Raw genomic sequence first — 24,617 nt, 5'->3', positions numbered from 1 at the left:
TAAAAATGTGATCTGTATGTATAAAATAAGAAAATAAAGGGTAAAAAAAAGAAAAGGGGGAAAAAAACTAGGGATAAAATAAATAAAAAGAAGTATTAGAAAATAAAGGATAAGAGAGACTATTTGCAAGATCATTTAGTGACAGGGTAAGAGGGAATGGCTTCAAACTGGGAGAGCAGGTTTAGATTAGACATTAGGAAGAAATTTTTTACGTGAGGGTGGTGAGGCTCTGGCACAGGTTGCCCAGAGAAGCTGTGGAGGCCCCATCTCTAGAAGTGTCCAAGGCCAGTTTAGAGGGGGATTTGAGCAGCCTGGTCTAGTGAAAGGTGTCCCTGCCCATGGCAGAGGAATTGGAACTAGGTGGTCTTAAGGGTCCCTTCCAACCCAAATGATTTTATGATCCTCTGATTCTATGAAAATCAGTTTTAATAAAGCCATTACTTCTATGATGTTTTCTAGCAAAAGAAAATTTAGCAAAATAACTTCAAAGAAGCTGTTGTGATAGGTTGTAGCAATAAGGTACAAAAATAGGTATGCAGTCGCTAAAGACTTGGGCTCAGTGATTCTTATGGTTCCCTTCCAATTCAGAATATTCTGTGATTCTGTGATTATTTCACCCTGTATAATCTCAAAAGGGCTTAGCAATATCATCCATGAGCCAGTTCATCAATGCAAACCTTTCTTTATTTATATAGGACCGTTCAGCTCTTCTCAAAGCATTCCAAGAATTGGATGCACCCACGGACAAACGTCTAGCATCCTATCTCCTAGTGATGAAAAATCCCTCCCCAAGTGATCTCGCAAAGATTTTGAGAGTCCTCACAAAGGAGAAGAACGAGCAAGTGAAAAACTTTGTTGCCTCACACATTGCCAACATCCTGGACTCTGAAGAGCTGGGCATTGAAGAGTAAGTGAAATTTAGGTGTTTATTGGTCTCATTGGAAGAACAAAGTTTTGACCACAGTTGCAGTAGTAGTTATCTAGCAATGGAGTTTTTGATTGCTTTTCTTGCTTATTTGAACAAGCACATCAGCTGAGTAAACTGGCTTTGTCAGAGCAGTGCCAGATTATAGTCTTTCCCTTAAGTCTTATGTTTACTGTTAATTATGTGCAGAGAGATATCCATTTTCAATCAGCACAGCTGTATGAATGTCTGTAAGAGGCATAAAAAATCCCTTAACTAAGACTAAATGAGTGTTTGGAATATATACTAATCATACTTTAATTGCTATCCTCTTCCCTAGTCTAAAAAGCCGAGTTGAAGAAGCTCTGAAAGGAAATCAGCTTCCAACAGCCAAAGATTTCAGAAAATTCTCACAAAATTATCAGATTTCAAAAAGAGTTTCTGTACCTGGAATTGACCCCATCTCTGCCAAAGTAGAAGGAAATGTGGTATTTGACCCAAACAGCTATATTCCTAGAGAAACCATGCTGAAAACCACCCTGCATGCCTATGGATTTGACCCAAGTGATGTCTTTGAGGTACAACAATTATCAAAAACACTTGCTAGTGTTCAGCTGCTTTCTTTCACATTTCTGTTTTCTTATAGCAACTTTCTGTGAATAATGTACTGTTTTTACAAGCCTTGGGAGAAATATAAAGATCATTGTGACTACAAGGGGACTTTGATTTGGTCTCAGGGGGCTTTAGAGCAACCCATCCGTTATGTGATGTCACTTGCTACTGACTGGATGGACGACCCTGTTGAAGTTATTAAAGGGCTCAGGGTAAAATGAACCCATCTGTAACAAATTGACTTTGTGCTAATGAATCGTTACTGGCCCACTGAAGTACTCATAGTAGATTTTAAGTGAGATACAACCTATGCATAGGTTTTTTGTTGAACCTCACCACAAAGATAAAATTAATTAAAAAAATGTAATGTTCTGTATGTTCTCTTAAGAGTCATGGGCTCCTAGGATATACTTTAAATGCATTGTTTGCTCCCCAGAAAGTTTGTTTGTTGTAAAGTTCCAAAGAAAAGGGAGAAGTGTCTCAGTTATGCATTGTCCTTTCTGTTCATTTCAGCTTGGCTTGGATGGAAAGGGGTTTGAACCAACACTGGAAGCATTGTTTGGAGAGAAGGGATTTTTCCCAGACACTGCAAGCAAGGCCTTGTACTGGGTTGATGGCAAAGTGCCAGAGCATGTTTCCAAGGCACTTTTTGACTATTTTGGTTACTCACAAGATGGCAAGCAGGATCAGGTACAGCTTGAGAACATTCTCTGTGCAGCACGGCATTCCCATTTTTACACAGTAGTTACAGCACTTGGTGCTTTACTCAATATGTTCCTTCTCTTCTGGTGAGATAAACAGAAACCCGTAATGCTATTTGAGAACATGTTTTCTTAATTGTATTTGGAGGGGCCTTTGTCCAGAGAGAAGTCTGTAAGTGCATGTGCAGTATAGATGATATTCACTAAGTACCTGTTCTAGATATATGATCTTGCATATTTCTTATAAATCTGTTTTATTGCTGTCTGACTGAATTTTCAGGATATCGTGAAAGGAATAATACTTAACCTTGAAAAACTGATAAAAGAATTAGGCAGCAAAGAAGCTCCTGAAGGAAGAGCATATCTGAGAATCCTGGGAGAAGAGCTTGGGTACATGAAACTCAATGATTTTAAACTGCTGGGAAGCTTGATTTTAAAGAGTGTTAAAACTCTTCAGACTGTTCCTGAAATGGTACGTTTCTGATGCACCAATATGCATTATCAATATTTTTTTGTCTACCAGATTTTTTCTTAAGATTTAGGTAGTATTTAACTATTATGTAAAAATATTTGATACTAGCATGAAAATAAAATTATTTAAAATAAAATATCCAGGCTTAGGTTGAAGGACTCGGAGAAATCCATGAAGACTCCACAATAACCAAGTGGAGTCCTCCTGGAGGATTGGTGAGGGTAAAGAAAAAAGGAAAGTTCAGATCATATTGTATTATTGAGATATCTACTGGAACAATGTCCAAAATCTTAGTACTGGTTCTTAAGTTATATTACTAAATTTATAATTATGAAAATATATGTTAATATTAAAAATTTCATCCTTGTCATGTTAAAAAGAAAAGAAGATGTAGTACATTTTAGAAATTTTTGGTAATACTCTCATTAAAGTAAAAAATGCTTTGCCATTGACTTTGGGGAAGCCAGAACGTTATGTGGTATCTAAACTAATTCACCTTTGCATGTGTATGTTAAGGTTTAGCATGATAAAGGTTTAGGTTGACACACAACCTGTGTGTATCAAAGCTGGTAAAAATATCTGGTATTCATTTAAAGTCCAGATTTTGCTAAGCAGTCTTAAGTACATTTTTTGAAGCAAGGAATCTATAGAAATAATAGTCTCTACTCCATATGAAATTAAATTTTGAATTCTAGCATTGCAGTCATTCTGTTTTTAAAGTACAAAATGTGCGTATTCCAAAGTGTGGATTTTTTGTGTTCATTTCCTTGTTTGATTCACAGATTGCACAAGCCATTGCAAAAGGCATTGACAGGGATCTATTTGTCCACTACATATTCATGGACAATGAGTTTGAGCTTCCAACTGGAGCAGGTTTGCAACTGAAGTTTGCCTTTTCTGGAATAGCAACACCTGGGGCCAGAGTAGTTGCAAAGCTTCATCAAAAAAGTGTAAGTCCCAATAGTTGTCTATATTTTTTCTCCTCCCAATAATCTACATTTTCATTTATGGGTAAAACTGTAACACCAGAAATATTTTAAAGATTGCAAAATGTTCTTGATATTAAAAAAACCCCAACTCATTCGAGGTCTTTGGTTAATTTGTGGATGACATTTAGATTAGATTAAGATGCAATGCACATAAATTATGAATGAGATAGAATTTATGAATTAAAAGTGTTTCAATCACTCTTTAAAAAATAACCCTTTTAATCTGTTTCTTTCTCTCTCCCTGCACTCAAACTACAGCAGTAGAAAAGCTGCAGTATGTAGATTTGGTGTTCAAGCCAAAAAGTTAACAGAACATTTTGTTGTGGCCAATTCAAAGTGAAAAAATTTGACTAGCAGTTAAAAGAAATATTGAAAATTGAGTCAAGTAAAATATTTTTTCACCTGAAAGGAAACATTTTAAAATTGTAACATTGAAAAAGCATGTGACACAAAATTACTTATCTACTTAAAATTTAAAAAACTAAATATTTCTCGTCCTTTACAGTTCTAATAACTACCTTGCACTAATCTAGTCAATATTTCACAAAAATTTCTTAGTAGTTTCAGTTCATCTAAACTTTTAATTTTTTACCATATATAAGATTTAAATAAAAATAAGAAATAAGTCCTCAAATTTAGGACTTGTTGCCCTTCAGTAACCTTTGGAATCTTTTCCAAATTTGCATTTTGTCCCTTCTTTCTTTATGGCTAAAGCAAAAGCTTGAAAATAAGCTGATTTATGTTTAGAGAAATTCAAATCTTGGATCTATTTCTTTTTTGTCAGTTTGCTCACTGTTTTTGAAAATAGCTAGTATTTTTCTTACAATGGAAAACTGACTCTTGTCTTCAGAATTAAAAATACATGCAAATAGCCCCATGTATAAAATTTTTCTAAAGCATGAGTATTTTTACATTAAAATAGGTAGGGATCCTTGGCGTTATCATCTTGCTGAATTTGTTATATCACAGTTACCACTTATATGGGCCCTTTGATTATGTGATTTGGGAACAAGATTTTTTGAATGGCAAAATCAACTCTATAAAACTTACCTCTGTATTATTAGGAGTGTTACGGTTTTTTTGTATAACCAGCAAGATATATTGGGCAAACGAATACCCTATTTTGTTTTTATTAAATAGGTGCAAGCAGATCTCATTGTTAAACCTTCAGTAGCAGTTGAGTTTGTGACACACCTGGGTATAAATATGCCTGATTTTGCTGGAAGTGGTGTGGAGATGAATTCTAATATATTCCATGAATCTGGAATTGAAGCACATGTCAGTGTAAAAGCTGGACAACTGAAATTCAGCATTCCTGCTCCGAAGATTCCAGTAAAGCTCCTCAGTATCAGGTAGCGAGAACTGAATGAGAACTTTCAAGGCTATGCTCTTCCTTCTCTTCTTGGTTTTTGTTGTGGTGGAATTGAAAGGCTAGGGCAGGCGCAGAGAAATTTTCAGTTCAGAAAAACCCAGACATTCTAAAACTGGGATAACGTCTTTTGTGAGACAAGCAAATATGCCAGAATAGTGAGGACTTAGATTCATGGCTTACAGATTATTTGTTGCTATTTTTGAAATTTTATACAAGACTATTACCATTTCCATTAATTTGTTTTCTTTCACATAAAATTATTATAATAGCAATATTTTAAATTTAATTTAAATGAACTACTTACATTAATTTTAGAGAGAGCAAATGCCTCAATACGTTAAATTATAATTATCAATAATAATACCTACATCATTTAACACCAGGTGTTATTTCAGTTAGCCCCTACACTGATAAGCAAGTTGTATTCAGAAATAACCTTGTTAATAGGACAATGTCTGAACACCTGTCCTGGGAATAAATGACTGACTTTTCTGTTCCAGCAATACGCTGCATTTAATGTCTCCAGCCAAAACTGAAGAGATTCCAACTCTGATAGGCAGCCAAGTAACCTCAACTTCTTGCAAGCCTTTTATTCCTGGTCTGAATTTCTGCACCAAGTTATTATACGCTAATTCCACTGACACAGAGGCAGCTCCATATTTTCCCTTGACTGGAGAATCCAGGTAAGTCATGTCAACTTAAACTATGTTTATTTTGTGCTAACTACCTTCCCTCTTAGTCTCCAGTGGTCTCTCACATAAAGATTACCTTTAAAAATCTTTCAAAATAGGCTGGCAACAGCAGGTCAGAAAGAGAGCTGGTGAGAACGGTATGATTTCTTCTCTTTGTGGTCATGGACAAAAAAGTTATTCACAAGACATTTGTTTACTCCTTCTGTAGATTTGACGTTGAATTAGTGTCCACTGGCAAAGTAAAGGAGTACTTTGCAAGTGCAAACTACGAACTGCAGAGAGAGGGAAATGACCAGATAGACACCTTAAAGTTTGCTGTCCAGGCAGAAGGTAAGAGTCCAAAAAACCTGTGTGGTTTTGCTTGGTTTTGAACTGTGGCATTTACCAGAAAAGAGATTTTTAGTAATAAATCTTAATAGCATTCTTGCAGTATTAGGTAGAATACCATTTTCAAACCCAAAACCACCAACACTTTAACATTTCCTTTCATGTATGCAATCCCAGTGCAAGATTTTCATGATGAGAGGCTGATTTTGTATTTTGCATGATTTTAGTAACATTGTGATGTTAGTGCATGGAAGCAAGGATGAGGAGATGTTCAGGGTTTCTATATAAGCAAGAGAAAAATACATTTCTGATGAAATATGGAATGAAAGCATTCAAACCATCTGTGGGATAATTTAAAAACCAAAAGTATTGATGAGTTGATGGATCAGTCCATGGTGTGTTTAGAAGATGAGAAGAAAAGAGATGACTCAGTTGCTAATCAGACTCATCAAAAGTTATGTTAGATCTTTAGTGTGATAGAATTACCAGCTGATGCTTTTTTATTCTCCTTTAAGAAAAGTCCAAACAGATTCCGTAGTTGTGAATAACCAAAGTACGTTATATTTTCTAGGTGTAAACCAGCATGAGGCCACATTGACCTTCAGGTACAACAGAGGCAAAAAGATTTTGACCAGTGATGTGCACATTCCAGATGTTGATGTTGACTTCGGTACAAACTTGAGAATTACTGATGAATCCATTTCTGGGAAGAAAGCATACACCTTTGTCTTAGACTTCAACAACAAGAAGACTCCTGAAGTTACTCTTACTGGCCAGATAAGGTAGCTCAGGAACACATTTAGAATTTAACAGCTACCATTGAGTAAGATAGCTAAAGATTTTATTGGATGTAAAAATGTGGGGAAATTTTATCTCATTTTGGAGAAATTTCTTAAATACAGAGACAGATAAACTTGCCATTGAAACCCCATTTAAAAAACTTTAAAGTATTTTATTTGAAATACATCAAATGTATACATATAATACATTGTTTGATCTTTCCTACCATAGGTATATATATAATTTGTATTACAAGTTCCTTGAGGTAGTTCTTCCATGTTTGCACACACATGACTACAAGAATGCATTGTACTATTGTTATTGCAGGTGTGATAATCCAAGGATATAAACAAAGCAAGGTTTGTTCAGAGAGGTATTATCTTTTACTGGATATGCTTGTCTCTAAAAAAAGTTATTACATCTCTCCATGAAGAAATCTAATGGCACTCAGTAAGAAACAAAACCAAAAATAACTGAGAGCTTCCTGTAAAAATTCCCACGCTTCACGATGAGAATATTTCCGGGAACATCTACAGGGGAGCTAACAAAAATGTTCAGCCTGCCAGGGTTTCTAAAATTGTCTGCCTCACAAGCCCATAGTGAAATGGGCTGATCACATTCTTTAATAAACCTCAATCTTCCACGGAATTCTGTGATCTTGATGGTTCCCCGGGGAGTCTTTGTCTTTGCTGTTCATGTAGAATTGCCTCTGATATCAGTGGGAGCTTTGGACAGATGTCAGGGACCTCAATTCCCTTTCATTTTCACTAACATAATATTAGACATTTGCTTGAGTCAACAAAGTTACAGAGATATAAAATAAATGTGAATAAAAGAAAATTAAGCCCAGTGGCATCATATATTTTGTCAAGTGTTTTGTTTCTATGTGATTCATGGCCACAGTCTATATCCTGAGTAGAGAATTCAGCTTGAGTAAGGCATTCAGAATTTGGTTCAGTTATAGCTTTACCAGGACAGGTACATATTTCCATCCTTTTCACTCTTATGAAATTAACACAGACTCATAACTGTACCTACAACTACTCATTGTGTATCTGCACAGTAGCATTATAATAGTCTACTACAGACTTTCCAAAGTAACTACCAGAAGCTGAAAATACTCATTGAATTAGAGCAGTGTTTACAAGTTTGATTCAATCTAATTTTTTATAACACCTATTATGCCTTCGCTATAGATTTAAATGCTGAAATTGCTCCTGAAAAAGTACAGTTAAATATTTTTATTCACATTTATTTTTCCTTCCACAGATATGCTGGAGTGGAAGAGGCATTGTTAAGAGGCTCCATTTCTTTTCCTCGCCTGCAAACTGACCTTCGAAGTGAAGCATTGGTTAATTACTCACCAAACAAAGCATACCTTCAGATCAGCTCAGCTGCAACAATTCATGGAAACTCAGTTTCAAAAAGAGTTCTTCTCAGATATGGTAGGGGCAAAAACATGATCCACATACACAACCTATAAATTTAAGCATCTTTTTACATTATAGTATATCTCAAAATAAAAATATTACTAATTTTATTCCTTTTCTTTTAAATTCATGGTTTTTAGATGCTGAGAAAGTTGAGCTAGAGTGGAATTCAGGTGCCAGTGCTGCTGTGAAGAAACTGTCTTCTGCTTTCCCAGCTGACTTTTCAGACTACCCAAAAACCCTGGAGAAGCATGCCAACGAACTGCTGGATCGGAAAGTGGCTCATACAGATATGACACTGCGACATATCGTGTCACAATTTATTGTGGTATGGTTTTCCACCTTCAGTAGATATTACAGCTCCACCACATAGCCCTGAGGAATTCTTGCCTCCCCCATGGAAGCCAAAATAAGAACTACTTGAAAAATATCTCATCAGATTGATTAAGCTGTGTGTTTTCAACTTTGATAGAACCAGTCACTTTAGCAGATACCTAGAGTTCAGTATTTGGCTAGTCCGAATAACTTTCAGATAACTTCACTGGGAAGTCCTAAAACTTGTTATTTACTTTCTAAAACTTTTCTCCTCGTTGCAGGCAACCAACACCTGGCTGCAAAAAACATCAAAAGATGTCCCCTATGCCCAGACTCTGCAAGACAAACTAAGTGCACTGCAGGAACTTAACATTCAGAAACTTAACCTGCCTGTTATCAGCCTTCCTGAAGAACTTTTCCTGAAAAGGTAAGGAGTGAAATTGGGACAGCTATACAGGAAACTGAAAATAGATATTTGTTCATATTTTTGTGTTATTTTATTTTACTTTGGTTTTATAAAACAGCATGGATTTGATGTAGACATTAGCATAAAATTGGAATCATAACAAAGAATTTAAAGGTCAGAGAAATTAAATTATACAGAGGAATTCATGCATGTATTTAATACAGATTTGTCTTCATGCAGTATGTGAATAGATCCTGAAGTATTGTATTATAAGGTGTACTGAATAAAAATACAGCATTCAACAGTCTTTAAGCCACAGAACTACTGAAGCCATGTTTCCCATAGATTTTTATCCTACATCTCTGCAGGCACTTTGGCCATAGCCCTCACAGCTCTACATTCTCCTGTGCAGTCCTGTGGGACAGTTCTTCCCATTCCCCTACACATACTGGTTAAGCTCCACCAGTAGAGCAACCTGACCTCTTCCCATGCCTGACTTGCTCAGAGGGAAGTTGTACACATATGGACTGGACGCTTGTACTAGTTTGGTCCCATCTCTTCTACCTAAAAGAGAGTTTCATAGGACTTGCATGGATGTAATTACCCTTCTGTCAAATTTCATAGAAATGAAATGCTGAAATGAATGTAAAGAACAACAGAGGCTAGTATAAGACTGAGTTCCAAAAACAAATGGAGAACAGTCTTGAATTTTATATCTCTTAGATCTGTTTTTCCATGTAATATCTTTCATTGTACTAACATGATATTGTATGTTAATGACACGTATCTCTTGCTGCTATTTTGTTCCTGAGCTAAGTATAAGCAGGGAAGAAACTCTTTTTTCTCCTAGCTTGTTTTCATCTGTGCTAATAATAGGATTTTTTTGCTGTTCTTTTACATTGCTTTTTAAATCTTTTGGTGAAAATGAACAAATTTCAGAAGTTTTTGCTTATTTTTCATCTTAGGATATGGCTCAGTGTAAAAATTGAAGATTTTGCAATATGAAAAACCAGTTAGGCAAACAAGAAAAGTATCTGTGCCAGCTTATTGTTCATTCACAAAGTAGGGCCAAGTTTCCTTCTTTTTTGCCTTTTCATAATTATACTTTTTCAGCCAACAATCCATTTTTCAGTCCTAGCTCCTGGTCACATGCTTAGATTTTTATTTCCTTTTATTCAGAATAAAAAAAAAAGCTGAATATTTGGATTAAACTTTTGAAATGCTTGTAATAAGAGAGATAGATAAATTCTTAATAATTTAGAATCTTACCATGTCTAATTGTAATATGATTTAATGCATTTCTATAAGAATACATCACTTTTTAAAAAAACATAATTGCCTTTTTCTGGTATTTGGCATCCTGCAAGTATGTCAGTGTTTTTGGAGGATTTATTTTTTACTTGACCTATAAGTCTCTCTGTTTATGAAATGAGAGGAAAAAACATTGAGAGAATTCCCTGATGCCAAAAGTACTTTCAGTAAATTCTGATAAATGAATGCTTAAAAAAATTGATATTAATATTTGATCATTGCATTTCTCTCTAAAACTGAAGTCAGGACATTGATAATAGGCATGTAAGTAAGCTCAGTATCATGGGCAGAGTAGGAAATATTGAAATTCCTGTATATACTTTATGAACTTACAGTTTCTAACAGAGTTCTCTTTATTTTCCAGCGAAGGCCAGGTCAGATTCAACTTAAATAAAAACAGTTTTGTAATTGACATTCCATTGCCATTTGCGGGAAGATCATCCGATGAGATATGGGTGCCACAGACTGTTAAAACACCTCCTCTGGTAATGGAGTCCATGGGAATAAGTGTGCCATCTCAGGAATACAGAATCCCAAGATTTACTGTTCCAAAGTCCTATCCTTTCCGGGTGCCTTTGCTGGGCAAGTTAGAGGTCTCTGCTAATGTGTACAGCAACTATTACAACTGGACAGCCGCGTACACTGTGACTAACAGCACCACAGAGAGAGCAACCAGTGTAAAAGCTACCTACAACACAAACGCAGATTCAGTTTTTGAGCTGCTTTCCTACAGTGTGAAGGGTAAGAATGTTTGCTAATACTACAGTATTTGTTTGCAAACCTACTTTAATATTTTATTTCCCTTGTAGCAAGTACAGTACATTTATTTGCCTGCACTCATTTAAAGACAGGTGTTGCACCATCTCAAATCACTTTCTGTTTGTTTTTAAAGATATGTGTCTGTTTATTCAGTCACTGAAGGTGAAGTCATTCAGTAAAGAATTTTAGAGTCCATATTTTCCTGGATATTCCTTACTGAAGAAAATGTCCTTCAAAACTGAAGGCACGATTCTACAAACACTTGTGTAGTTGATAAGTGGAGTGTAGGTGTATGTGTAGGTATGCCCACAATTTATTTCTCAGTCTATTTATAAGTGTATATATATAATTGCCTTATCATTTATCTGAGTCCATATGTTGCCATAAGTGGTATTTTTAAGTTAGTTCCCCTAAAACTGCAGTTTGAGTTCTCAAACTACAAAAAGACAAACTGACTTCATTTTCTTCTAAACTCCTCACTGTGACTGAGGCATGATAAAGAAAACACTAAAATCCAGGAATGTTAGATCTGAGCTGTTCTTGAGTCCATCTTCTTAATTTAAGTTTAAATAATGACATAACTTTGTATCATTTCACATTATTATATTTAGTTGTGTAGAGAAAAAATTTATTTGTAGTTCAAAACTTTAGCTTCAAATATCAAAATAGTAGCCATTTTTACAGAAATATTTAGTATTTACCAAAACACTTAGGCCTTTAAAACAAAAAACTTTAAAACAGTAATTGCAATTCAAAGTAGCATAGAAGTTCAGTGGTATCAGACAAGTTCTTAAAAAGGTACAGAGGCACTTACCTTTTGTCTTCTTTTTCCTATTTCAGGTTCTGGAGAAGCATCATATAACAGAAATGGATTCATCTGTGAATATGAAAATCACCTGGAGCACAGAGTCTTAACATCAGTTTTTAAGCTGTCTGGCAGAAAGAGTTCCAAACCTATTCCAGTTACAAACTACACCTTATCACTTACAGCATCAAGTCCTCAGCTTTCATTTTCCGGTGATATTTTTTCTGAAAAGATAAACAATGTGAATACCAATAACATTAAAATGGAAGGGCAGCTGGAAGTGGCTTCTGTGTTTGCAAGAAGCATTTACACTCTGTCTACCACATACAATGAAAGGAGACGGGTTTTAGAAGGAAAATCAAATCTGAAACTGGATTCTTCTTACCTTCAGGCTACCAATCAGATATCTGGTAGATACAGTGATGGTTCATTTTCCATTACTTCAGTTTCTGATGTACAAAATGGACTATTAAAGAACACAGCTTCACTGAAGTGTGAAAACAGCCAGCTGAAAATGTCATCTGTAACCAATGGGAGCTATCGACATACTGCAGGTGTCAATAAGCTTGAAATAATTTTGTCAAAGAAGATGGCAGCACTTCGATCAGAGTACCAAGCCACTTACAAGCAAATCCAGTATTTTGCCTTGTTTGCAGGTTCTCTCAATTCCCAGGATCTTGTTTTCAACACCGATATCTCCTTGACTGATCAGAAGAATCGAGCTGCACATAAGTCATCACTCAATGTCAATCGGTATGGTCTAGCCAGCAGTGCAACCACCAACGTGCAGTTGAGTCCCTTGGCAATGCAGAGCGAAATGAATGCCAAGCTTGACACTGCTGGAGGCTCCATGTCACTGTCCTCTTCTGGGCGCTATGGGAAAAACAATGCAAAGTTCAACGTAGGTGGAAGAGTGAGCCTAACAGAAATAACACTGGGAAGTGAATATCAGAGTACGGTTCTGGGTATGGACAACAAACACGTTTTAAACTTCAGAGTTAATAGAGAAGGACTCAAGTTCTCAAATAATTTGCAAGGATCGTTCAAAGATATTAAGTTGGAGTACACAAATGATTTAAATATTCCAGGCTTATCCTTAACGTTTGCTTCAAAATTAGACAACAGCTTCAGCTTTGACAAGTTCCACAAACATGTTTTTGACCTTCAGCTGGAGCCTAGCTCACTAACAGCTAAACTGAGCAATAATTTTAAATACACTAAAACAGAAGTTTCCAACAAAGCAGAACTCCTTCTCGAGCCTCTGAATATGAACTTGGGTGGCAATGTCAGAGGAGCCCACGGAGAAGATGAAATAAGACACGCCTACACCCTCACATGTGCTGGTCTAACTGCAGACTTCAAAACAGACACCGTGGCAAATGTTCAAGGCGCAGCAGTGAGTCACAGAACTCATCTGGATGTGGCGGGACTTTCTTCCTCAGTTACCATGAACACAAACTGTGATTCCAAATCTCTCCGTTTCAGCAATGCTGTGCATTCTACTATGTCCCCATTTGTCATCACCGCTGACATACACACCAATGCCAATGGAAAGCTGGTTGCTGTGGGTGAACACACAGGAGACCTGTACAGCAAATTCTTGTTTAAAGCAGAGCCTCTTGCTTTCACTATCTCCCATGATTACCGAGGCTCTACCAGCCATAGCTTGAAGTCTAGAGGAAGGTACACTACGCTGCTTGACAACAAAGTTCATATGCTTTTTACTCCATCAGAGCAGTCAAGTGCTTGGAAATTGAAAAGTCAGCTAAACAATAATGTATATTCACAAGATTTCAGTGCTTTTAATAATGCAGAAAGGATCGGTGTGGAACTTAATGGAAGAGCTTTAGCAGATCTCTCTGTAATGGACACATCAGTCATACTACCATTAACATCTCAAGAAGTTAATTTAATTGATGTATTGGGTCTCAGGGACAGCATATCGGAGCCTCAAGAATTCAGCATCTCTGGCTTTGTGAAGTATGACAAAAATAAAGATATGCATGTTATTAGCCTGCCGTTCTTGGAAAATTTGCCAGTTTACTTTGAAAAACTCAGGGGCACCATTCTATCCACACTGCAGGCCATACAAAGTTACCTGAAGAGCATAGACATAGAACAACACATGAAAAAATACAAGGCAACTTTGGACAAACTGCCACAGGACATTGGCGATTACATGGACAAATTAGATATCAAAGGCAAAGTTAGCAGCATGAAAAATAATTTTATTGCTTTCACAAAGGACTACAGAATAACATCTGATGATCTCCAAATTATGCTGGAAAAAGCCATGGACAATCTTCAAGAAATACTGTCTCAGCTGCAGATCTATCTGATAGAAATTGAGCAATACATCAAAGACTGTTATGAGCAGTATGACATTAAAGCACTTACTGCGCAACTTCTTGATCAAATAGTTGAAACAATGACAGCTCTAGAAAACAAATATCAGGTAAGAACAACTGTAATCAACATCATTGAAAAATTGTGGGGTTTTTTCCGACAATATGATCTTAACAAAATCGGAAGCAGCACTTTGGCTTGGATTAAAAATGTAGATGATGAGTACGAGATTACAGCTAGGATACAGGAAAACCTAGAACAACTCAAGATTCAGATTCAGAATATTGATGTCAGAAGCATTGCAGAAAATTTGAAACGACAGATTAAAGCGTTTGATGCTAAAGAATGTTTAGAAAAATTTAAGCGATCTTTGCCAATCGAAAAAATTAATGAAATTCTTGAACAAATCAAAGACTTTATTCTAAATTGGATAGAGGAATATGAAGTATCTGAGAAGATCAGCACTTTCCGTGGTCATATGCGCAAACTGATTGTAAAATATGAAATTGATAAGCGGATATATTTTTTAATTGACAGAATGATAGAACTGCTTAACAAGTACAGAATAAAAGAAACTGTCCAGAAACTGACCATCTACTTGCAAAATATCGATGGGAAGTCATGCTTTGATAAAGTTGTTGCTTTTGTTGATGATGCTGTCAAAAAAGTGCAAACTTTTGATTATGAAAAGATGATAAAGGAAGTCAACAAGTTCCTTGATATGGTTATTAAAAAGCTCAAGGCTTTTGATTATAACCAGTTTGTTGATGACACAAATAACAAAATTCGAGAAGTGACACAGAAAATAAATGAGGAACTCAGAAATCTAGAACTTCCACAGAAAGCAGAAGCACTGAAACAATATATAAGAGATTTTAGATCTGTGATTTCAAAATACATGGAACAACTAAAGGACACGAAGCTTGCTGCAATAATTAACTGGCTCAGGGAGCTCATTGACTCAACAACATTTGCTAATCTCAAAGCCAAGGTGAATGAACATCTGGAAGACCTGAAAGAGAGGATTTCTGAAATGGATATTTCCCAAGAATTCCAGTGGTGTCTTCAGAAGATAAGCCAATTCTACAATTCAGTTGTCGTATACATTTCTGACCAATGGATCACAGCTTTAAAAAAAATCAATGCGTTGGCTGAAGAGTATGATCTAGCAAATTGGGCTGAAAATATAAAACAGTTTGTTGAAACTGGATTTAAAGTCCCTGAAATCAAGATGGTTATAGTCACCATACCTGCCTTTGAGGTTAGCCTCCGAAGTCTTCGGGAAGCAACATTTCGAACACCAGAATTCATTGTCCCACTGACTGATCTCCTTGTCCCCTCCTATGAGATCAATATTAGGAGACTAAAGGACGTGAAAATCCCAATGAAATTTACTACCCCAGAATTTAAAATTCTAAATACCTTTCAAGTACCTTCCTTTGCAATTGACTTGATTGAGATTAAGCTTATGATTGTGAGAACAATAGACAAATTCATGTCTGCTGAGTTTCAGTTACCATCTATCGATGTCTATTTGAAAGATCTGAAGATGAGAGATATGCCTTTTTCTGACATTTCTTTCCCAGAAATACAAATGCCTCAGTTTCAAATACCAGAATTATTGATTCCAAAGCTAAATCTAAATGAACTCCAGATTCCTAACATAAAGATACCAGAGTTCCAGCTCCCACGTATCCCACATGCTGTGACTGTCCCTACATTTGGCAAATTATCTGGTGCTTTCAGAGTCACTTCTCCATTCTTCACACTGTCTACACAAGCTGAGCTTCATAATACTACAACATCTGCAAGCAGTCCAGAATTTGTGACCTCCATTTCAGCTCAAACGACATCCAAATTAGACTTCCTAGTTTTTAGTGTGATTGCAGATTCACGTCTCCTGGCCCCTGACATGAAGCAGCTGAACTTTAAAAATGCCATGAAAGTCAACCATAGGTTCCTTAAAGTTGATCACACCAATGAAGTGGTATTTTTAGGGACCTCAGTAGAAGGTGAAGCTGAAACTAGAGCAAACTTACATACAAAGAAAAATTCAATAGAACTACAGAATAATTTAATGGTCAAGCTGCAAAGAAAAATTTGGATGCAGAGTGGAACGGCATATTCCCACAGACTGAATATTCCACAAGCTGATTTCTCCAGCCAAGCTGATCTGGTCAATAACATGACAACAGAGATAGAAGCAGGATACATATCATTTACCTCTGCTGGTAAAGGAAACTGGAAATGGGCTTCACCTAATTTCTCCGATGAAGGCACTCATGATTCACATGCCACTTTCAAGGTTGAGGGCCCCAGTATTACATTTTCTGCTAACAACAGAATAAATGATAAATACCTGAAAGTCAACCAAGCTATGAGATATGAATGTCATTCCTTAATGTCTGCAGCACTTCAGATTCAGTCTGAAATTGAGTCACAGCGTGTGGGACGTAGCCTTCTGAACGTGAAAGGCACAGGAGAGCTTCTAGGAATGGAAGTAGAATTAACAGGCTCTCATAATGCTCGGCTCCATGGACGGATTACTGGAACTGTAAATAATGAGCTTTCCTTCTTGGCAAACCCCTCTGAAATTCGTCTTTCAACAAACAATGATGGAAATGTGAAAATCAGCTTCCCAATGAAACTGACTGGCAAAATTGACTTTCTGAATAACTATGGGTTTGCCCTCAGTTCTTCTGTTCAGCAGATCAACTGGCAAGCTACTGGCAGATTCAATCAGTACAGATATTCCCATAATATGTCTGCTGGCAACAATGATGACAGAATTGAAGCTCATATCGAAATGAATGGAGATGCCAACCTGGACTTCCTAAATATTCCTCTAACCATTCCTCAGATTCAGATTCCCTACATTGGAATCAAAACTCCTCAGCTGAAAGATTATTCGCTGTGGGAACAGGTAGGCCTGAAGGAATTATTGAAGACAACAAGACAATCCTTTGATTTAAATTTGAATGCTCAGTATGAGAAAAACAAAGACATGCATATAATCCCACTTCCTTTAGCAAAAGTGCATGAAGTACTTAATAAAAACATCCTTTTGTTCAACAAACACTTTGAGAAAGGAAGAAATGCAGCTTTAGATTTTCTCACAAAGTCATATAATGAAGCCAAAACAAAATTTGACAAATACAAAATACAAACGTCACTGAACAAACTACCACGGACCCTCAGGATTCCAGGATACACCATTCCAATTGTGAATATTGAAGTCTCTCCTTTCACTGCTGAGATGCCAGCCTTTGGTTTCACTCTTCCAAAAGAAATAAGCACAAGAGGATTCACAGTCCCAATTATTGGCTTTTCAGTTCCATCTTACACACTAGTCGTACCTTCTGTTGAGCTTCCAGTCCTTCATATCCCTCAGGACCTACGCACACTAAAGCTTCCCAGATTCAGAATCAACAGCTCAGCAAACCATGTCTTAGTTCCTGCCATGGGTAACATTACTTATGACTTCTCATTTAAATCCAGTGTGATCACTTTAGCTGCAAATGCTGGGCTGTTCAATCAGTCGGATATTGTTGGACATCTCAGTGTCTCATCCTCTTCTGTCATTGAAACTCTGCGATTTAAGCTGGATGGTTCAACAAGTTTGACAAGAAAAAGGGGGTTGAAGCTGGCCACAGCATTGTCCCTGAGTAATAACAAATATCTAGGAGGAAACCATGATAGCACTATCACTCTCTTAAAGAGGATCATGGAAGCTTCAGTGGCAACAAATATAGAGGTTGATACACCAGTTTTAAAAATTAATTTCAGCCAAGAACTTTCTGGAAATACGAAATCTAAACCCACTCTTTCCTCAGGAATAAAATTAATGTATGATTTTAATACTCCCAAATATGGTACAAATGCTAAGGGAGAAATTGCTCACAAATTTGCTTTAGAGAGCCTTACATATTACATATCAGTAGAATCTTCTACAACTGGGGATATTGATGGAGTATTTTACACTGGAAATGCATTTTCTGGAAGTTTAGACCATGAGGCAAATGCCTATCTGAATGCTAATGGAGCTCGGTCATCCCTCAAGTTTGAGGCCCACTCTAAAGCAGATGGACTCTGGATCATTGAAATCAAAGAATTACTTGCAGTTGAAGCATCTACCCGTCGTATTTATGCTGTCTGGGAGCACAATGGGAAGAACTATGCACGATGTACATCTCGTTTCACAACAACAGGGACTCAGAGATGCAAAGCAACCTTAGAGCTGGCTCCTTGGGATGTATCAGCAGATCTTCAGATTCAAGCCATTCAGCCAAATCCCTACCTGGGCATGGCATCACTTAATGAGGTTGTTGTAGTGAAAATCAGTCCTGCAAACCAGAAAGCTAGCTGGAAGGGTGAAGGCCAAATTCACTCATTATCTCTCAGTCATGATATGCAGTTATCAAATGAAAAATCAAAGGCAAAATTTGTTATTTCTGGATCTTTGGAAGGATACATGGATTTCCTCAAAGACATCAAGTGTCCCATTTCTGAGAAGAGCTTATGGGATATTTGGAAGCTGGACGTCACTACCAGTGCTGACAGGAAACAGTACTTGAATGGTTCGGCATCCCTCGTGTACACAAAGAGTGAGGATGGTTACTTTTTCCCCATACCTGTGAATAAGCTGACCGATGGCTTCACTGTCACTATTCCTGAGTTACACCTAAAGGCCCCAAGCCCTGTTCTCAGCACTCCAGAGTTCAGCCTTCCTTTCACCACTCTCCAGGTCCCAGCATACACCATTGACATGCGCAACATAAAAATTCCACAGACACTAAGCACAATGCCATTTGATGTCCATTTGCCCACACTGCCAAAACTAAGATTCCCCAAAGTGGATGTAGGAGCAAATTATATTACTTTAGAAGAATATAAAATGCCATTTTTTGAGGTGACAATACCTGAATACCAAATAACTATGTCTCAATTCACTTTACCAAAGAGTGTTTCATTTGGCAGTTTCTCTGTAGACCTTGATGAAGTAGCTAATAGAATTGCAGATTTTGAACTGCCTACAATTACCATTCCTGAACAGAAAATTGAGATCCCCCCTCTGAAAATATCCTTGCCTGCTGGAATTTACATCCCATCATTTGGTGCCTTGACTGGATCTTTCAAAGTGTCTTCCCCTTTGTATAATGTCACCTGGAGAACAGACTTGACAAATAGGAAAGACTCTTTTGAACATTCCATTGACTCCACCTGCAGCTCAACATTGCAATTCCTGGAATATGACCTGAATGGTAAGACCTTAAAATTCTATATTCCATAATTTTAGGGGATAAAAATTATTGTAGACTAGGCTTTTTCAGATCTTTTTTCCCCAGGCCTTTGCATATGAAGGTGTTTCTGTCTATTTAGTGTTGCTGTTAGAGAACACTTCTTTTATCAGCAGTGGCACTTTTTCATAAATTACTATCAGAGTCTCAGTCAGTCACCCTGAAGGCTAATGACTATATATATGTGTGTCATATCCATGCTGAGATATAATATGAATTTTAAAATGCTCCTGTCAAACAAATTTTTTCAGATCTTTTTATTTGGGAATTACGGACATTCAGTTTCTTGAATCATAATTTGACATACCAGTGAAATACCCCACAACTGGCCATCAAACATACAACTGGATATGTCTTTTATATTGCTTGTTGGTAATACACACATTTGAAATCTTTTTCACAGTTGTTTCAAACTATGAATATAAAGAAGGAATGTTTGTTATGAAGACAACCGGCAGCTTTTCACATCGTGACATGAGTGCCAACTACAAGGAAAATCTGACTATTTCAGGATTTGGGTAAAGATTTGCTCTAATAATACAATTTATAATAGACATAATTGCAAGTGATGAGTTGTTGCTTTGATCTCTAATGCCCTAGGGTGCTTTGCAGTAATCGATAAGAACCTGTGTATCTACCCCACCTATTTTGACACACTATTGGCTGTGTCCTTTTCCTTCTCAAGGTAACTTTAAAGCTATTCCCTCTCAGGGTTTCTAGAACAGCTTTTCTCACCAGCCCCATGTCAGAAAACCGCTGAGACATAAACACGGTATTTTATAATCAGAGCAGTTCTAGATCTAACCATCAACATAGCTGGGTTTCTTCTCAGTGGATCCCTCTGCCACCACAAACCATTATAGAGTAATTTTTACTCACAAGTGCCCACGTCAGACTTGGCTGCCTTACTGCCTGTTTTGATCTGCAAGTGTTGGATTGATACATCCAAGGGACAGAATCGGTGAAGGCAAGTACAAATGCAGATAAACAGTAGTGCCTACACTTGTGTTGGTGGAAAAATTGCAGTCAGTTTGTGAAAATCTGTAGAAAGCTGACAACTGTACAGCTACAGGTTTTATTTTGCTACCCTAATTTAATGAAAATTCTCAACAGAGCTCAATGTAGTTTTATCTAAAACAGGAAAATTGCAGTGGCATGAAGTTTTGAATGTGTCAGGCTAAATTCTAAGAAATGTGGATAGTAAACCCTACATTTTATTTTCACGATAAAGGCATTGTTTACATACATACATATATGTATATATATGAAATTATATGTGTTACTGTATTCAGACATACAGCATTGGGCTTGTGCTTTGTGCATTGATTCATAGCTGTGTATTTACTGTGGTTTCAGAGCCCTGGAGGACACTTTGTCACTAGATATCATCAGCCCAACTTTCACAGATGTTCATGTGCGTTACCAAGAGAATGAAAGGAAATCATCCGGCTCAATATCCTCACCCTCAGCCGGGACACTTGCTTATGTCCTTGAAGGGGATGATGAAATTTTCATTGCCAGAGTTTACTACCAAACTCAGGTAAGTCTGATATGAGCAATAGAAAGCAAAAATGCTTGATGTGGTCAGAGGAAAAGTTCTCTTTTAAATTTTGTGTGTGCTTATGTTGAGATATAAATTAACTACCAAATAAAAACTATATTATCAGTAATAAAAGGTTTTATTTCCTACACTGGCCTTTCCAGTACTAAAAGTACTATGTGTGTAAAGAGGTGTTTTCAACTCCTTCACACAGTTATTTTTTCCATCTCCTATGGTCAAGAAGGCACACCCACTGAAAGGGTAGAATGTACAAAGTCAGTTTTAGATAAGCTACCCATCAGGTTTAATAGATAGCCATAGCCCAGGGTTGCAGTAATTCTAAGTAGCCTGATGGCTACTTAGAATTACTACATAAGTGACCATTATAGGAATAAGGCCACCAGAGGAGGTTAGAGCATCTGTGAAGTGTCTTTTTTAATCCTTTAATATGTTACAATACATGCTTTTGTTATTGGCATACTACAATAATTTCAGAATTAAAATCTTACCTTCCAAAATTATATACTAATTTAGGCATCACAAGAAACTCATAATTCAATATTTACTATAAAAATGGAAAAACTATACATGTAAATATATTCTCATTTGAGGATTTAGTAACTACTCTGTCTAAACTGTCTCATTTATTTTAATGATTACAAAATTAAATCCTGTAATATTTTCATATGAAGAAAATGCTTTTTGAATTCACTTTAATTGATTTCAGGAATGAGTAGAAGGCTCATTTTTCCAAGTAATTCACCTCCCTTATGAGACATGATAGGCATTTAATACAAAGGAAGGAAAAATCTTATTTGCAGTCAGATATTAAAGAAGACCAGACTAAGTTATGTTCTAGCCTTGCTCTTTGAAGAAGCTTGAAGTAGCTTGGTACGAGATAATTTCTTCCAAAATAACCTTTCAAGATGAGAGCAGACAGACAGCAAACAGACAGTGGACAAAAAATTGGAGAGTGCTTGTCTTAATCAATGACAAAATTAAAGATGCAACAATGAGAATGTTGAAATACGCTCATAAATAATATTGGAGTTTTCTTACCCTGTTTTGTATTTTCAGTCTGCTCCCCAGGAGGACATTGACATACTAAAAGGTGAGATATCCTTCAAGGAACCTGAGCGGATTCAAATGAAATTCAACTGGAATGAGGATGCTGCCAAAGACTTGCTGTTGGGTCTGAAAGAAAGAGTGCCTAAAATGACAGATGCAGTCTATAGGTATGTTAATCGGTACCATAAGGAGCATATGGGACTGGAAATTAGTGCTGCCACCTTAAAGATGAAGAATATAGTGCAGAATAATGCTGAAAAAGCATACACTTTTGCTGCAAATCAAATAGATGAAATAGATGCTCAGCTTCGCACGGCCGCCAATGATGCCTCTGACAAATATCAGGAGCTGAAGTTCAAAGCTAAACGGCTTTATAGAAGAGCAGCAGATCAGGCTGAACAGTTTGACTATCAAAGAATAAAAGCAAAACTTCTGGATGTTTTAATTGACATAATAGAAGAGTACCACCAGAAAATAAAACACATAATTGACTCAGCCACTGAATTCCTGAAAACCACAAAATTCCAGGTCCCTGGGCTGTCTGAAAAGTACAGTGGTGCAGAAATATACATCATGACTACAGAGAAGGTAGCAAAAAGTGCTGATGTATGCCTTTCAAAACTTCAGGAGTACTTCGATGCCTTGATTGCAGCTATCAATGAACTGGAAGTCAGACTTCCTGCTTCTGAAACAATTCTTAGAGGCCGTAATGTACTTGATCAAATTAAAGCAATGCTGAAAGATTTGCAGGAAAAAATCAGGCAGACATTTGCTACTCTTCAGGAAGCTGACTTTGCAGGAAGGCTGAAGCAACTGAAACAAGTAGTGCAACAAGTTTTTCAGAAGGTAGAAGAAATGGTTAGAAGCTGGCAATCCAAAAATTTTGAAGACATTAAAGTCCAAACACAACAGCTGTACAAAGATGCAATGGCTTCAGACTTTGCCCAGAAGCTGAGATCCTTGACAAAAGATGTTAAAAAATATGTTTCTCAGTTCAAAGACTTCAGCCAGAAGACGTTCCAGGACCTCTCAGAAAAGCTGCACCAGCTGCTCCTCTACGTAAAGTCATTGCGGGAGGAATATTTTGATCCAACTACACTTGGATTGTCAGTGAAATACTATGAGGTGGAAGACAAGGTACTGGAATGGCTGAAGGATATCATAGATCTTCTCGTGGATTGGCACAATACGTATGTTGGAGATCTTGCTGGCATTGTTACACGCCTGACAGACCAAGTAAGAGAATTGGTGGAAATCTACAGTCAGGAATATTATGATCTTATAACTGATTTTGAAGGAAAAGGAAAACAGAAGATCATGGAACTCTCATCTGCTGCTCAGGAAAAAATCCGATATTGGTCTGCAGCTGCTAAGAGGAAAATTGATGAACATAACAAGCAACTCAAAGAAAAACTCCGGGAGATCTATGGGCAGCTTAGTCAGTCCCAAGCAAAGCTCATCAGTGAAGCCAAAAGGTTAATTGATCTAACTATAGAAAATTACTCTGCTTTCCTGCAATATATCTCAGAGCTTCTTCGCTGGCTTGAGCAAATAACAGCTGAGAGCATAAAACCGTATGTAGCTGTTCGTCAAGGAGAGCTTAGAATACAGGTGCCCATGTGACTGGCAGTCCATTTACCACATGCCCCAGAAAAGCAGACAGGCACTCAGGAAGAAAGTGGAAATGACACACATAGTGATTCAGCAAGGCATTGAGAAAGGCTCCAGGAAATGGAAAGAAATGCAACTGATGAACAACTTGACACTGAGCAAGTGAGTCCTCAGAAGATTATGGAAAATATTCAGCAGCGCATGAACACCTGAATGGACATGTAGAAGAGGAGAAGTAACAAGTTTCTACCAAAATGTATTTAAATATAACAGCAGTCAGTATACTGGAGCTTCAGGTAGATATGTTTGAATCTGAATTTGTAAATTAAAACTTAATAAACTACACTAGGTTATTTTAATAAGCTTAATAAGCCAATAAATGAGTTCTTTATTACATTTTTGTGTCATTCATTACAACTACTTTTACTTGGAGCATAAGGCTTAATCCAACAATTTTCAAGGTCAATGGGAAGTCTTTTCTTTGATTTCAGTATGTTGGATCAAGTCAATAATGTGCAATGCATATTGTAAATAGTCACAAAAGCTATGGAATACATAGAATAAACAGGTTTTAAGATAAAGGTCACATTCATAAGCCAGTTGAAGGAAGACTTGGAAACACATCTAGTTCCCAGCATAAAAATACTTTCATAGATAAGTAAGGAAAAGGGCATGTATAAAAACATGAATTTAAAAAAATGGTAAATTCTGAAAATGGCATAAAAAATTGAAAATTAACATATAAACATAGGTAGAAATATGACTCCTGGAAAATTGCAGATAATAATACAAAGGTTTTCTTAATAAAAATTAATTTATGCCTGCATCAGTTTTCAGAAAACTATGCCAAGAATTTTAGATGGGTTTTCTTTCTACTGGC

General features: G+C 36.8%; 1 protein-coding gene across 1 annotated transcript in view; it reads left to right on the top strand.

Moving 5' to 3' along the window:
- Positions 1 to 23,950, top strand: part of APOB (apolipoprotein B) — a gene marked incomplete at both ends in the record, with an annotated part of 35,595 nt that extends 11,645 nt beyond the window's left edge. Inside the window, 19 exon segments of the mRNA XM_082302382.1 lie at positions 696 to 907; positions 1,245 to 1,482; positions 2,030 to 2,206; positions 2,498 to 2,689; positions 3,472 to 3,639; positions 4,819 to 5,030; positions 5,551 to 5,733; positions 5,951 to 6,072; positions 6,641 to 6,851; positions 8,119 to 8,294; positions 8,420 to 8,607; positions 8,876 to 9,021; positions 10,676 to 11,052; positions 11,911 to 19,482; positions 19,922 to 20,036; positions 20,875 to 21,058; positions 22,136 to 23,745; positions 23,747 to 23,871; positions 23,874 to 23,950. Coding sequence (XP_082158508.1) covers positions 696 to 907; positions 1,245 to 1,482; positions 2,030 to 2,206; positions 2,498 to 2,689; positions 3,472 to 3,639; positions 4,819 to 5,030; positions 5,551 to 5,733; positions 5,951 to 6,072; positions 6,641 to 6,851; positions 8,119 to 8,294; positions 8,420 to 8,607; positions 8,876 to 9,021; positions 10,676 to 11,052; positions 11,911 to 19,482; positions 19,922 to 20,036; positions 20,875 to 21,058; positions 22,136 to 23,745; positions 23,747 to 23,871; positions 23,874 to 23,950 — 12,285 coding nt within the window.
- Between the last annotated feature and the right edge of the window lie 667 nt (positions 23,951 to 24,617).

This window comes from Coloeus monedula (assembly GCF_965178545.1).
Source record: "Coloeus monedula genome assembly, chromosome: 2".
NCBI classification, from domain to species: domain Eukaryota; kingdom Metazoa; phylum Chordata; class Aves; order Passeriformes; family Corvidae; genus Coloeus; species Coloeus monedula.
The sequence above is the reverse complement of the archived record's forward strand: the minus strand, read 5'-3'. Positions and strand labels throughout refer to the sequence as shown.